The sequence below is a fragment of the Equus caballus genome, chromosome 7 (assembly GCF_041296265.1).
Source record: "Equus caballus isolate H_3958 breed thoroughbred chromosome 7, TB-T2T, whole genome shotgun sequence".
NCBI lineage: Eukaryota > Metazoa > Chordata > Mammalia > Perissodactyla > Equidae > Equus > Equus caballus.
In genome coordinates, this window is record NC_091690.1 from 4,530,421 (window position 1) to 4,544,451 (window position 14,031).

Here is a 14,031-nt window from a genome sequence, read left to right on the forward strand (position 1 = left end):
AGTCACAGGTTCCCATAGACTAAGTGCACACATAGGGGTCACCCACAGTAAACACACCTCCCCCAAGCCAGTACAACACATAACACAACAACACAACACAGAGACCCAAAGACACACACACACACAAACACATACAGATATACACAGATATGCTCTACACTCAGACCCCACTACAGACATGGCTAGACCTAAATATAGACTCAGATGCACGCACGCGTGCACACACACATGCACAAGCACACACACACGGAGAATCATACATTCACATGGATATAAGTACACCACAGACCACCCCCAGACACACAGACACACAGATAGAACCAGGGACTCGCGAACAACATACACACAGTCAAACATACACAGAGATACACAATGCAAATAGACATCCTCCCCACCTGCAGACACACAGACAGACCCAGATACACAACTCCAAAAGACATATCGTAAATACAATTATGTGAAAGACTGAAAATAAATGGTGGAAGGGAGAAAATAAAGTCATAGGATAGTCTGAAAAAAAAAAGAAAGATGCACAGCCACATGTGGACGTCAGCACCGTCCCAGAAACACGCTGGTGAACACACAGATGTGAAGACACACGGCTCAAGTACACACACCAGGGCAGACAGCCAGCCTCCAGTCCAGCGATCCTCGGATCAAGACAGCCAGGCAGACAGACCTCGCCACGCCCCTTGGGTGTCAGGAGCTGATGGCCCAGGGGTGTCCGTGCAGGTCCCCTGGCCACAGGCACTGGTACCGGATCACCAGTTCGGGCAAGGCCAAGACCGTGCGTGGTGGGCGACGGTGTGGACCGACTGGGATCAGAACTCCTGAGCCAGGTGGGGCCACAGTGGGAGAGGAGGGCCCGGAGGGGGAAGACCCAGGTGGGCAGGGGCGGGGTCCCATTGCACTGCGGTGCTTAGACGGCCAAGGGGCGTGGCCTTCCCCAGGATGGGCGGGGCCGGTGAAGCTGAGATCTCTCTCCCTCACCTTAGTGAGGGGCCCCCATCCCACACCAGGGACTTGACGGCTTTGGGGTAGGGTCTGATTTTGTGGGTGGGGCCTGGAAGAAGGTAGGGCGGGACGAAAGGGGCAGGGCCTAATGGAAGGAGACAAAATGGCCAGAGACCCACGGGTCGTGAAGTCCCCAGGGAAGTCAGACTAGGGATGGGGATGGGTCGAAGGCTTGGACTGGGAAGGGGGTGCAGGGCTCTGGAAAGGTGAAACCCAGGAAAGGGGCGAGGATTTTACATAGGAGACGACAGAAGGGCAGAGCCTGGGGAGAGGGTGGTGCTCAACTGAGAAAGATAGAAAGTGGGTGGGGCAGGAGAGTGGGCAGGGCCTGGGAGGCTGATGGTGGGGGAAGTGGGTGGGGCCTAGGGAGATTGACCGGGGAAGTGGGCGGGACTGGAGAGTGGGCAAGGCCTGGGAGGCTGATAGATGGGGGAGTGGGCGGGGCCTAGGGAGGATGATGGGAAAGTAGGCGGGGCTAGGGAGTGGGGGGGAAGTGGGCAGGGCCCAGGGAGATTGACAGGGAAGTGGGCAGGACTGGACAGTGGGCAAGGCCTGGGAGGCTGATGGCTGGGGGAGTGGGCGGGGCCTAGGGAGGATGATGGGAAAGTAGGCGGGGCTAGGGAGTGGGCAAGGCCTGGGAAGCTGATGGCTGAGGAGTGGGCGGGGTGTAGGGAGGATGACGGGAAAGTAGGCGGGGCTAGGGAGTGGGTAAGGCCTGGGAAGCTGATGGCTGGGGAAGTGGGAGTGGCCTAGGGAGATTGACAGGGAAGTGGGCGGGGCTGGGGAGCAGACAGGGCTTGGGAGACGGGGGTCTGCCCTGGAGGGTGCAGGCCACTTTTCTCAGGGTCCCGCGGGTCAAAGTCACATCGGAGTTAGTGATAATCCTTCTGGGCCGGCGGTCTCCGTGCGGGGCATTCCAGATCTTGGGCGATTCCCTGGTGGTCATTTTCTGGCTGAGAGCCCTGGCTGGGTGGGCGGGGACCCTTCCCTCTGCGTCAAAGGCCGCCCCGCCCCGCCGGGCGCCGACCAATGGGAATCCACCTCGCCGTTCGCTGCAGCTTTTGCTGTCCCGGGAGCTGCGCGCTTAGGGCGGGGACGCGGAGCTGCACCGGTGGAGGCGGGTGAGGGTCTTTCGTTCCAATCTCGCTTCCCCGGCTCTGTCCCCGAGTCCGAGGCGCTGTCTGGTGCGGCTCCGACCGCCCTTCTCTCCGCTCCGCTTTGCATTTGAGGTCAAAGACCTGGCAGCACCTTTTCCTCCCTTCAGCCTGGACCCCCATCCCCCGACTCCGTAAAGCCCTGGACTGAGGCGCCTGGTCCACCAGGGGGCGCCCGCGGCCTCCACCGGGGCCGCTGCCAGGAAAACGGACCCAGAGGTTCTTCAAGGGAGGGAGGGACGGGTCCCCCGAAAGAAAGCCAGAGTCCCCTCTAGGGGATGGTGGATCTTGGGCGATTCGAAGGATGGGGCCTGGGTTTCCGTTGGTTGTGTTCCCTTGTACTTTTTTTTTTTTAAGATTGCCACCTGGGCTAACAACTGTTGCCAATCTTTTTTTTTTTTTCTGCTTTATCTCCCCAAACCCCGCCTGTACACAGTTGTATATCTTAGTCGCATGTGCTTCTAGTTGTGGGATGTGGGACGCCACCTCAACATGGCCTGACGAGTGGTGCCACGTCCGCGCCCAGGATCCGAACCCTGGGCCGCCCGCAGCGGAGCGCGCCAACTTAACCTCTCGGCCACGGAGCTGGCCCCTGTTCCCTTGTACTTTGTGTCTTCGTTTCAAGTGCTCTGGGTGTCTCTCCAGGTCAACCTGCTTTAGCGTGTGACATGGGTGCCTTCAGTGGTCTCTGGGTGTCTGATGTTGTGTGTTTCTGCATAGCCCAGGGCGTTTGAGTCTCTCCGAAGCTGTTTATGGGTTAGTGGGTGTGGGTGTGTCCACGTGTGTGCTCTTGTGCACCTGTGCTTGTGTTTCAGTGTGCGACTGTATGTGCCAGTTGTGTATCTCCACATCTGTTTTGGTAGGTGTGCGATTGTGTGTCTGCAGTTGTGCTTCTCGTCTCTGTGTGTTTGGTCGTATATGCCCAGAATATGTATCTCTTGTGTCCCAGTGTGTGTCCTTGTGTGTGCTTGTTGGCTAGCTTTTGGTGGCTGCTGTTGTGTATCTATGATTATGTGTTCAGTTATGTGTCTCTCTGTGTGTGTGGGAGAGTGTGAGTGTGTATCTGTCTCAGTTTGTGTGATTGTATATGGGGGGTGTCTTTTGGACCCGTGTGTCTAACTGTCTGTCTGGTGGCCTCCCTGGCGGAGTCGGAGAGTCCCTTCCAGGTGGCAGCCAGCCCTGCTGGGACTTCCTCCCCTGAAGTCTGGCTTGCTTCCCAGCAGAATGAGCTGACTTCTCATGCTCTGGCCCCTGCGAGGTGTCCCCAGGGCTCCGCCCTGGTCTGCTTGGGTCTTCCCCATTCCTATGTCCTTCCACTGCCCCTTATCAGGAAAACACTATTTCCTGCCTTTGATGTCACTGGTGCTAAATTTTCCCTTCTTCCACTCAGCTCAGGCCACTGGTTTCTTTCTTTATGTGTGCACACCTGATTCTGCGCTAGGCATCAAAAAACCAAAACAATGCAAAACAGTAACACACGGAAAATGCAAGTGAGCAAAAAATATACATAGTGAAAGGACCACGTTCTCTCACCCCCGAGTCCCCCAGTTGTTTATATCCCTTCCACCAATGTGCTGTGCAGATATATCTCTGCTCTGAAACAAAAGCCGCATTCTATGCTTAGCATCCTGCATCTTTGTTTTCTTAGTTCTTAAAGATCTCTATCGAGCCCCAAAGAGATGACTCAACCTATTCCACGACTGATCGCAGAACTGATTCTGCGAGCCATCATATGACTATTTCTCTTTCGATGACTGTTTTGCTCATTTTATTTCTGAACATTTTGGCAGCAGACATTCCTGCCTGTCTATCTTTTTGCCCAGATGTCCACAGTAGTTTTTGGACACTGGTGGTCCATTCACGAGATCAACCCCTATGCACGGTCACACGGAGATGCCAAACTGTTACAGTGTCACACCACACTGCAGCAAGGATGGCTCACCCTTGAGAGCACTACTGTGTGCCAGGTGCTATTCTGGCTCTCTGTTCTCCCTGTGATCACAGTGAGGTGGTCACTGGTGTTAGGCACGCTTCACAGATGGGGAAACTGAGGCACACACAGGGGAAAGAATTTGCTCAAGATCATGCAACTAGCAACAAGCAGAGCTAGGATTTGAAGCCAGGTGGGTTGGATCTCGTGCTGTGGCTGTTCCTCAACTAGAAACACAGCTGTGCACATATGGACCCCCGTTCCTCAACCCTGAACACACAACATTGCATTGGAAACACACATCTCCAGGGCAGCTGAGTATGCACCCCAACTCTGCAAGGCTTAATTGCTCTGCACCTCCATGCCGTGCAGCATTTACACAATACTGCACAAGGGTGCACACACTCACATGCGAGCCTGGATTTTCCTGCCCTTTCCAGGGCCCAGGAGACTCGGGATCCGGCTGTTCCAGCAACTCACTTAACTTGACCACACAATCCCCCTCTCTGTATCTCCTTCCTCCTTCAACCCTTGTTAACCCTCCCACAGCTCAAGACCGATCTCCCTTGATTCTTTCCTTCCCTTTTTTCTTCTTTGCTCAGTTCTCACACCCCCATTTGGCCCCTCGCTCACTCGCTGGCTCTCTTTTTTGTGATCTTACTCAACAAACATCACTGACGTCCTCCATGAGGCTTGCCTCTGCCCTGGGGGAGCCAGAGGATCCAGGCCAGCTAAGGGTTGACACTGGGGAAGGCCGCATATGGGATGGGGGACAGTCAGGAACCCAGAGAGAGGAGATGAGTTTTGCTAGAAAAAAATCAAGGCATACCTCCCGGAGGAGGCACCTGTTCCCTGGGCCTCCGAGTGGGATAGGGGTGCTCTCCCCTCCAACTGCTTCCTGCCCAATGGCTCTCTTGAGCCCTGTGGTGGGGAGGGTGAGGACCCAGCCCACGCTCGCCTTGGGGAGACAGCTGAGTACAGAGGTGTGACTCCACAGAACGTGGGGGTGCTAGAAGGATGATGCTGAGAGCTTTATGGTGGGTGGGGCCACCTGGCTCATATGTGCCGACCACAGCAGCGCGTCATGGTGCTCCCTGGCTGCGGCCTGAGCCTTCCGCGGGCTGCTAGGCCTTGTTTCCCCTCGGTCGAGGGGGCGTACAGAACTCTGCCAAGCCTTTCGGAGGACAGAGAGCTGTTCAGAACAGTCGCTGTGAGTCCCCGGCTAAGTGACTTCAGCTTTTGGAGTCTTGGTTTCTGCATCCCCATTTTGGGGGTGCTGGTGTACCAGAGATATAGAAAAGATTCAGTGATCATAACCATGCCAGCTCACCTTTATTAAGCATTCACTACATGCCTGGCTCTGCCCACAGCAAGCTCTCAACCACTCTTTGAGATTGACTGTTATTCCCATTGAACAGATGTGAGCAGTGAGGCTCAGAGAGGTGAAGCAGTTTGCCCAAGATCACACAGCAAGACATTTGAGAACTGAAATTCAACATTCTAGAACAGAGGTGGCAAATATTTTCCTGAAAGGGATCAGAGAGTGTAAATACTTTTGCCTTTGCTGGCGAGACAGTCTGTGTGGCAGCTACTCCACTCTGCTAGAGTATTGTATATGCAAATGAATGAGCATGACTTTGTGCCGATAACATTTTATTTATGGAAATGTGAATTCCATATACCTTGCAGAGGTCATCAAATATTCTTCTTTTGACTTTTTTTTCCAGCCACTTAAAGCCAAAACCAGTCAAAGGAAAAATTCCTAGTTCAAGAGCGGTAGTTCACTGACGTCTGGAGCCCATGCGGTTAACTATTATGCTAGATTTCATTGATTCATTCATTCCTCGATGATTATTATTGAAGTCTGCAATTTTCTAGGCACTGGCGGTCGAGTGGGAACGTGACTGACTAGGATGCTTCTCTTCAGCAGTTAATTTCGTGGTGGAAAATGATTGTAAGCAAGTAAGCGAATGAACAAAAATATTTTAGATGGTGGAAACTGTTAGTAAGGAAATTTGATGGTGTGACCAGGACCTAAGGGAGCGACACTTTCATTTTTGTCTTTTTGGCTCTCACCTACTGTATGGCGGGGCTGAATAACCAACAGATTGGCTGGTGGCCTGTGAGCTTCTTGGCAGCGTGATAAAGCAGGGGAGGGTCCTTTGGCCTCAGCATCTTTAAGTCTTTCTGCCTCGTTGGTCAGATTTCTTGGGGGCGGGGGGAGTCTTTCTCCATGCCATCTTCTAGGTCCTGGATGCTGAGTGAGGATGAGGGTGGAGGTACAGGAATTTTCAGCTCCTGCATTCAAATTCACAATTTTGCTTAACATTCCTGCTTTCTACCCTACACACCACTCATCAAGCCACGCTGTGGTGGCGTCCCACATACAAAATGGAGGAAGATGGGCACAGATATTTGCTCTTCCACAATCCGCCTCAGGCAAAAGGAGGAAATTGGCAACAGGTGTTAGTTCCGAGCCAATCTTCCTCACCAAAAAACAAAACAAAACAAAAAACAAAAACAGAAAAACCAAAACCGGACAGCTCTTTTCCACCCTGATGGAAAGAAGAGCTGGTGCGGCTATTGGGTAATTACTTTCAGACAAGTCTTCTATTTTTAGCTGCCACCTACCACACTCTCTTTCGGAGCTGGTGGAGGTCACTACTACCCCAGTCTTCACCGGTATCGGTGGTAGGATTCTGCTAGGAAAATTTTTCTGGCTTTCCGCCCTGCTGGCTTCCAATTTTGGTTTAGGCTTGACAACAATGACTTAACTGTCACTGCAATGGGGTCTCAGGAGACAGTGAAAGTAGACGCTGGTGCCCAATTCATCGTCTTCACCTAGAAGGGCGGTCGGAACGGAGACGTGAGCGGCAAGAGGGTGTCTGTTGGCCGCCCGTCTGGGGAAAGGACATCCCAGGCAGGGGGACAGCAGGTGCAAAGGAATAACCTTGGTACCATGCAGTGAGTTCTATAACTTGAGGGAGCCTGAGAACCTTCTGGAACGTTCATTCAAACAAAGATCCCTGTCAATAGGTCTAATTTAAGGTGCTAGAAATTTGCATCGTTAATAAGTCCCCAGGCGATGCTGGCTTGGGGCTCACGCTTTATCAACCCTTCTGATAACGGAAGTACTTAACACCTGTGTATCAACGCTTTATCAACCCTTCTGATAACGGAAGTACTTAACACCTGTGTATCAACGTCATCATGGCTTTCTCCCGGTAATTCCCCAGCGAGGCCTGATACAGGATCTACCACAGGGCCAGCATCCATACTTGTTTAGTTGAACCAAAATTCCCCCACATTTCCTGGGCTGCTGGCGGAGGGTTGACATCGATTGCCTGGTCCGCCCTCCAATTTTCCAAAGGGAAAGTAAGACCTTGAGAGAGTCAGGCTGTGGGCCAGTATCCACCTGGGTGGTCTAGGCAGAGCAGGGCTTCTGCGGGAGGCCAGGACTTTTCCAGGGCTGTCCATCTCTCAATCTAGGGTTGCTTCCTCTTTTGGGGCCAAGTTTTGGCCGCTTCTCTGCCTCTCCTCCTCCCCGCCCCCGCCTCCACCAGGGGAGAGCAAAGGGAAGTTTGAGTTTCCTTTGCCTCATTCAAGACTGTCCCTTTCCTGCGAGGGGAATTTCTCCACTTGGACTCTCCAGCCTTCTGCTTGTGGGGTCCAAAGGGGGCTCCTGACGGGAAGTGTCTGGGTGGGTGGGTGTGGGCAGGCCTGGGAAGGCCCAGGGGTCCTGGAAAGGTGGGGGAGGGTGGGGGGAGGACTGAGCATGGCACTCAGGGTTCCGCTGCGGGGCTTACGCTCCGGAGGAGAAGGGGTTTGTCCTCTGAAGACCCCTTTGCAGAAGTGCTGGATTTTGGGGCTCCCAGGGGGAGCCCCAGTGATGGGGGGCTAGGGAGTTACAAAGAGGGGAAAGAGACAAAGAGAGTCACAGAGACTCAGAAAGTGAGAGTCAGAGACAGAGAGAGACAAGGAGAGACACAGAGAGACAGAGACAGGGAGGGTCAGAGACAGAGTCACAAACACAGAAACAATGAGGCAGAGGGACAGAAAGATTCCTGCGACCCAACGCAGAGACAATCAGTAGAGACAGAGCGAGACACGCAAGAGAGAAAAGGAAAGACACAGAATTACAAAGGGGCACCCCAAGGGACAAAGAGGAGGAGACGGAGAGAGAACTGGGGAGACGGGTAACTAGTCGAGACCAAGGGGAAGCAGTGCGCCAGAGCACGGAGGGCGAGAGGGAGAAAGGAGACGGAGAGCTGGAGAAATCCAGAGAGAAAGTCAGGGAGAGTTCGGACGGAAGGTGGAGGGGGCTGGGCGGGGCGCGCGGGAATGGACCAGGCGGGGCGCCCGCATCCCCACCAGCTCCGCCCCGGAAAGCGGGGCTTCCGGATTCGCTATAAAGCGAGGAGCACCCGACCTTGGCTCCAGCCCCTTGCCGCCGGCCATGGTCTCCAACACCAGCGCCAACCCGGATCCCGAGGCCCAGCGGTCCCCGGCGCCCCCGGGCCGCGCCTGGCGCTCGCTGCCCTGGGCGCTGAGCGCCGCGCTACTGCTGTTCGCCGGCGCCTGTGCCTTCTGCGCGGTCCGCGCCTGGGCTCTGCCCGGCGCCCCCGCCTCGTCCGGCCCCAGCCCGGGCCCCGCGCCCAGCTCGAGACTCCCCGAGGTCCCGGAGCTGCCGCCGGACGCCAGCGCCCGCCTCCCCAACACGCTGCAGGTGAGACACGCTCCGACTTGGGCCTCGTGGGGAGACCCCCTATTCCCCGTCTGGGACCCTTTCTCCATCCCGCACCCCCGGGGCCAAGGGTGGAAGGACCCCCCGAAGGCTCCTTTTCTTTATCCAGGACGTCAGGGGGCGCCCTTTTCATCCCACACCCCTGTGAAAGCCCATCTGTATCCCGGGCCTCAGAGGGGACCCCTTTCTCCATCGCGGAGCCCGCGGCGCACTTCTCCGAACTACTGAGGGGACTCCCGGAGAGCCTCAGTTTTCTTCCGGACCCCTGGGGTCTCCCCTTTCCCTCCCAAGATTTCCCTGTTCCAAGGGCCACTGGAGGGAATCTGTCCTCTTTTCCCTCCGGAATCCTCCGTGTGCTGTCCTTGCAGACGGCACGGGTTGGGGCTAGCTGGGCTGCCACCTTCGGGTGTGTGTGTGTGTGTGGGTGTGTTCTTTTGGAGGGGAGCGAAGGCTCAAGGTCTGCGCAGACCCCGGGGACCCCCCCCCCCCCCCCACTTTCCAGGGGATGCAGGCGCGGGAAGGGGGAGCTGCCACTCACTTTTTGCCTTTCCTCCCTCCGCAGGGCGTGTTCGCGCAGCTGGTGGCTCAGGATGGTGAGTGTCCTGCGCTGTTTCCTACCGCCTGGGTTGGAGGGGGGGGGGGCCCTAAGGAGGAGTCCCGGGAGAGGGAGACCCCCCCAATCTGACCCTTTCTCCCCTCTCTCTGAAAGCTGTCCCCGCTCTTCTTTGAACTCTGACCCTCTCTGGATGTCCTCCTCCTCTGACCCGCGTCTGTGCCCACCTCAGACCCGGGCTCTCTCAGATCCCGCCGCGCGCCCGTCCAGAGATCCGGGGCCTTCCCGCCATCCTCTCTCACCTCCTCCTTCCAGAGTCCCTCCCCTAACTCCCTTCATCTCCCCTTTCTTGAGACGCTCCCCCCCCCACCCCCTTCCCCCTGCCTTTCTCCTTTTTGGAGACCCTCGACTCCATCCCTTCCCCTCCCCTCTACTCCTCCGCTTTCTAGAGACCCTCCTCCCCACCCCTCCCCCTCCCTCTTCCTCTCTTACAGACACCTCTTCCCCATCCTCTCTTCTCCTTCGGGAGTCCCCTCCTCCCCCCCTCTTCCTGTCCCTTTTCCTTTCTCAGTGTTCTCGCAGTTCTCTCCCCCCCGCCCCCTCCCCAAAGTCCCCTAGTTTTCCAATCCTTCCTCACGAAATTTTCCTCCTTCGTGGCAGCCTCCGGGACCCTCCCTCTGACCCCTCCCCCAGCCTGCCTCCCTCCCCTCCCCCGCTCCCCCATCACCCACACCTCCGTCTCCAAACCGCCTCCTTCCTTCCATCGCTAGGAGTCCTCTGACCCCCTCCCTCAGCCCCTCCCCCGTCAGACTCGCCTCCCTCCTTCTGCATGGCATCATTGCATCTTCTCTTGCTCACCTCCTTTCTGCTTTCCTGGGTCCCAGGGATCTCTCCCTCTGTCCCCTCCTCTCCCCACCCTCTCTTTTCCTCACAGTCCTCTCTCGAAAGCCCTTCTTCCTTTCTATCCCCTCTTTTCATTCCCCAGCCCCACCTCCCCCTGGGAACCTCTTTCCTCCCTCAGAGACCCCTCCCCACCTTTGCTCAGAGCCCCGTCCGCATCCCCAGGGCTGCATGCGCCCTGTCCCGCTGCCACGCTCAGTGCACCCTCCTTTCCTTCCACAGTCAGGTTGACCAAAGGGCTCCTGCGCTGGCACAGCGACCCGGGCCTGGCAGGTGTGTCCCTGGCACCTGGCCTGAGCTACGACGAGAGCACGCAAGAGCTGGTGGTGGCCGAGGCCGGCGTCTACTATGTCTTCTTGCACCTGGAACTGCAACGCGTGGTGGCCAGCGCTGGCTCCGGCTCGGTCTCCGCTGCTCTGCGCCTGAAGCCGCCGCGCACTGGGGCCGCCGCCCTGGCCATGACCTTGGACCTGCCACCTCCCTCCTCGGGTGCCCGGGACTCGCGGGCGGTCGGTTTCCGGGGCAGTCTGTTGCATCTGGGCGCCGGCCAGCGCCTGAGCGTCCACCTGCTGAACGTCCACCTGCCCGCGGCGGCTGGGGCGCCCCCTACCTGGCAGCTTGTACAAGGCGCCACCTTCTTGGGCCTCTTCCGCGTGGCCCCCGCTGGACTCCCCTCACCGCTGCCCACGTGACACCGGGCCTGGGTACCATCCTCTGGATGGAGACTGAATCCTGTCTGCCTTTGTTGGGGCCCCTGTCGATGGGGCCCAGCTACTCTACCTCACCAGGCCGGGCAGGGACTTCCTGCTGCTCACCCCTCCTCGAGGACTCTGCAGATCACTTTATCACCCCTGCCTCATTCTTGGTATTTATTCTGAGCCTGAGCTCAGATGGTGTACTTTATATTAATCCATTCGGTTTATATTTATTGAGCGTCTGCCACATGCTGGGCACTGTGCAGGGCTAGAGAAACATCAGCCCCCCCCATCCTTATTTATGTTAATATATGAGAAATAAAGACTCATTCCCAGCCCCCCTATGGGATTCACGGGCTAGCTTTTGGGGGTCTGCGTAGCTCTATGCTGTGTGAGCTTCATTCATTCATGCAACTTTTACTGAGCAACTACTGTGTATCAGGCACTGTTTTAGGTGTTGGGGACACAGCTGTGAACAAGAGAGACAAAACCCCCAGCTTTGGCCAAGCTGACAGTCAGCTAGCTGGCTTGACACTGATTGTGTGCAACCCCTTGTGTCTGGGCCAGATGGGAGAGCATGAGATAGTGCAAAGTACTGGATAATAAAATATTTATAAACCTAATGACCACTCTGTATTGACTATTTATTTACTCTGTGCCAGACAATGTGAGTTATCTTGAGACTTCATAACTACCCTATGCCTTCGGGATTTTGTTATTTATTCTCATTTGTGATTTGCCTCTGTCGTACCTGGTTCTGGAAATCCTGCCTAATGCTGTTCTGCAGGACATTGATGGCCAATGTGCGTTCAGTGACATCACGCTGGCCACTTACAATTGGCCATGGTGAGTATTTACACCCTGGGAACCAAGTCAAGTGATTTATTGTTTCTTGATCGCCTATATTCAAAGTGCTGGAGAAAGGGATGTTATTATGGAGATCAGACTTAAAAGTGTGTCTTGTCTGTAGCTGTTGCCTTGTGAATAGCACATGAAAAAATTGAGGAAGTCCTCATCTAGAGTTTTCAAACCATCATCTGATTTAGCAAAGAAGTGCCTCATGTCATTGACAAGCAAGTGAATACGGACATCCATCTTTGTTGTTCCATTTCTTCTTAGTCTTTAAGGAAAATATCAACCTACCTTCACTCGTTTGTCAGTTGCAATTACAGGTGGGCTCTGGGGACAAAAGGAGGAACAATCAGAAGGCCGTCTGTGAGAATCAGTTGATTGTATGGAATTTGCAATGCAGAGTATTTCACGTTTTATTTTTGGAAATTGCGTCCTACACATCACTTATGCCAATAAATTTGTCCCCCCCCCCCCCTCCACCAGAGAGAGCTGGTTGTTAAACATTTACCAGCACACCACTGTCCCTCTTTATCTCCAGATGGGGCCAGTTCCCCCAGCCCCATAATTTCCCTGCCATGTGGCTCTTCTGCCCACTGGCCCATATAAACCAGCTGGACTTAGCTCCTTACAGACATAGGACAAAAGGGGCTGGGGTGGACAGAAATCTCCATGGAGCAGGGGACCTTGATGGGACTTAGGAAGGATGGGGATGAGGGAAGCAGAGGTGAGAGAGCTTGGCCTGCACTGGCGAGACAGGAGTGTATGGGATGGGAAGTGAAGATTTCGATGTGGAGGTAAATGTCATTTGCCTGACCCATCGCTACCCCTTCTCAAAGGGTTTCTTCCCTACTCCCTCTTGAGTGGGCAGAGCTGACACTGAGCTGACACCCATGAGTATGGCCATACCGGTCATTAAGTTATTAAACTAGCCCCATACTAGTTGGCAAGTGCCCGTTACTCCCCGTCCCCATTGCTGGAGGCTTCCTCTGGACCCCTAGGATGGCCCTGTGACCCAGCATCCAAAGCCTTAAAAGCCAGTGCACCTGCGGGGTTGATGGAGGCAGAGTGGTCCTGAGAACTCTTGGTCCAGGGGCCAGCGTCAAATCTGATTGGTCAGTGACTGGCTACACTGTGGTTGTTGCCTGTTTTGCATAGCATCCTTGGCACCAGGTGATGCTACTCCTCTGGTGCAGCTGATTGGACCGGGGGGACGCATGATTCAAGCTGGGCCAATCGGATCTCCTCTGCAGGAATGTGGGCAGGTCTGGCCTCAGAGACGGTATTAGTCAGGAATGGGAAGGTGTATGTGAGAGATAAGCGTGGAATGTCCCATGTGCAGAGAGAGAGGAGAGGAGGAAGGCGTGCAGGAATTCACAGATGAGACCACAGAGCTCTAGGGAGACCGAGGAGCGACCTAGTTTCTGACCTGCCTCTTCCCAGTGACATGAGATACCTATGCATTAGTTTCCTATGTCTGCCCTAACAAAGTGCCACAAACTGAGTGGCTTAAAACAACACACATTTATTGTCTCACAGTTCTGGAGGCTGGAAGTCCAAGATCAAGGTGTCAGCCAGGCCATGCCCTCTGCAAAGGCTCTAGGAAAGAATCCTTTCCTGCCTCTTCCAGCTTCTGGTGGGTGTTGGTAATTCTTGCATGCCTTGCAGCTAGCTGCTTCACTCGCATCTCTGCCTCCATCCTGTCGTGTGGCCATTTTCCCTCTGTGTGTCTCTGTCTGTTTCTCTTCTCTTCTTCTTATAAGGACACTGATCATATCGGATGCAGGGCTCACTCAACCCCTGTATGCCTGCTTCTTAATTCAATTAATTATATCTGCAAAGACCCTATTTCCAAATAAGGTCACATTCTGAGGTTCCAGGAAAGATGTGAATTTTGGGAGGACACAGTAAGGATGCTTGGGCCCCATAATGTAGGATATTACCAAGACCCAAGGTGTGCAGATGGAATTCTACAATAGTGACAATAACCACGGTTGACATTTATTCATGCTTATTGGTCCCACACACTGACTGCTTTTCAGCGACTCCATCAGGTAGGTATGATTCCATTTTTAGCCCCAGTTCACAAGCAAGGAAACTGAGGCCCAGGGAGGTCAGCCCAAGTCACACAGCCAATAACGGGTAGAGTGACTGGCAGTGTGAATTCTACAGCTGGACTTCCTGCAACCCTG

The 14,031-nt window shown here is 54.8% G+C and overlaps 1 protein-coding gene across 1 annotated transcript; it reads left to right on the forward strand.

Annotated features, from left to right (window-relative positions):
* The first annotated feature begins 2,070 nt into the window (after window positions 1-2,070).
* On the forward strand, window positions 2,071-11,613 carry TNFSF9 (TNF superfamily member 9). The gene is made up of 3 exons (XM_023644587.2): window positions 2,071-8,824; window positions 9,405-9,435; window positions 10,518-11,613. Exons 1-3 carry the CDS (start codon window positions 8,555-8,557, stop codon window positions 10,985-10,987), a joined length of 771 nt encoding a protein of 256 aa, XP_023500355.1. The 5' UTR covers window positions 2,071-8,554; the 3' UTR covers window positions 10,988-11,613.
* Window positions 11,614-14,031: the final 2,418 nt, after the last annotated feature.

Excerpts from the sequence above, each read along its gene's own strand:
- TNFSF9 (XM_023644587.2), top strand. The coding sequence starts at position 8,555 with ATGGTCTCCAACACCAGCGCCAACCCGGATCCCGAGGCCCAGCGGTCC. Across the intron at positions 8,825-9,404 it reads GCCTCCCCAACACGCTGCAG|GGCGTGTTCGCGCAGCTGGT; the intron begins GTGAGACACGCT and ends CTCCCTCCGCAG. Across the intron at positions 9,436-10,517 it reads GCAGCTGGTGGCTCAGGATG|TCAGGTTGACCAAAGGGCTC; the intron begins GTGAGTGTCCTG and ends TTCCTTCCACAG.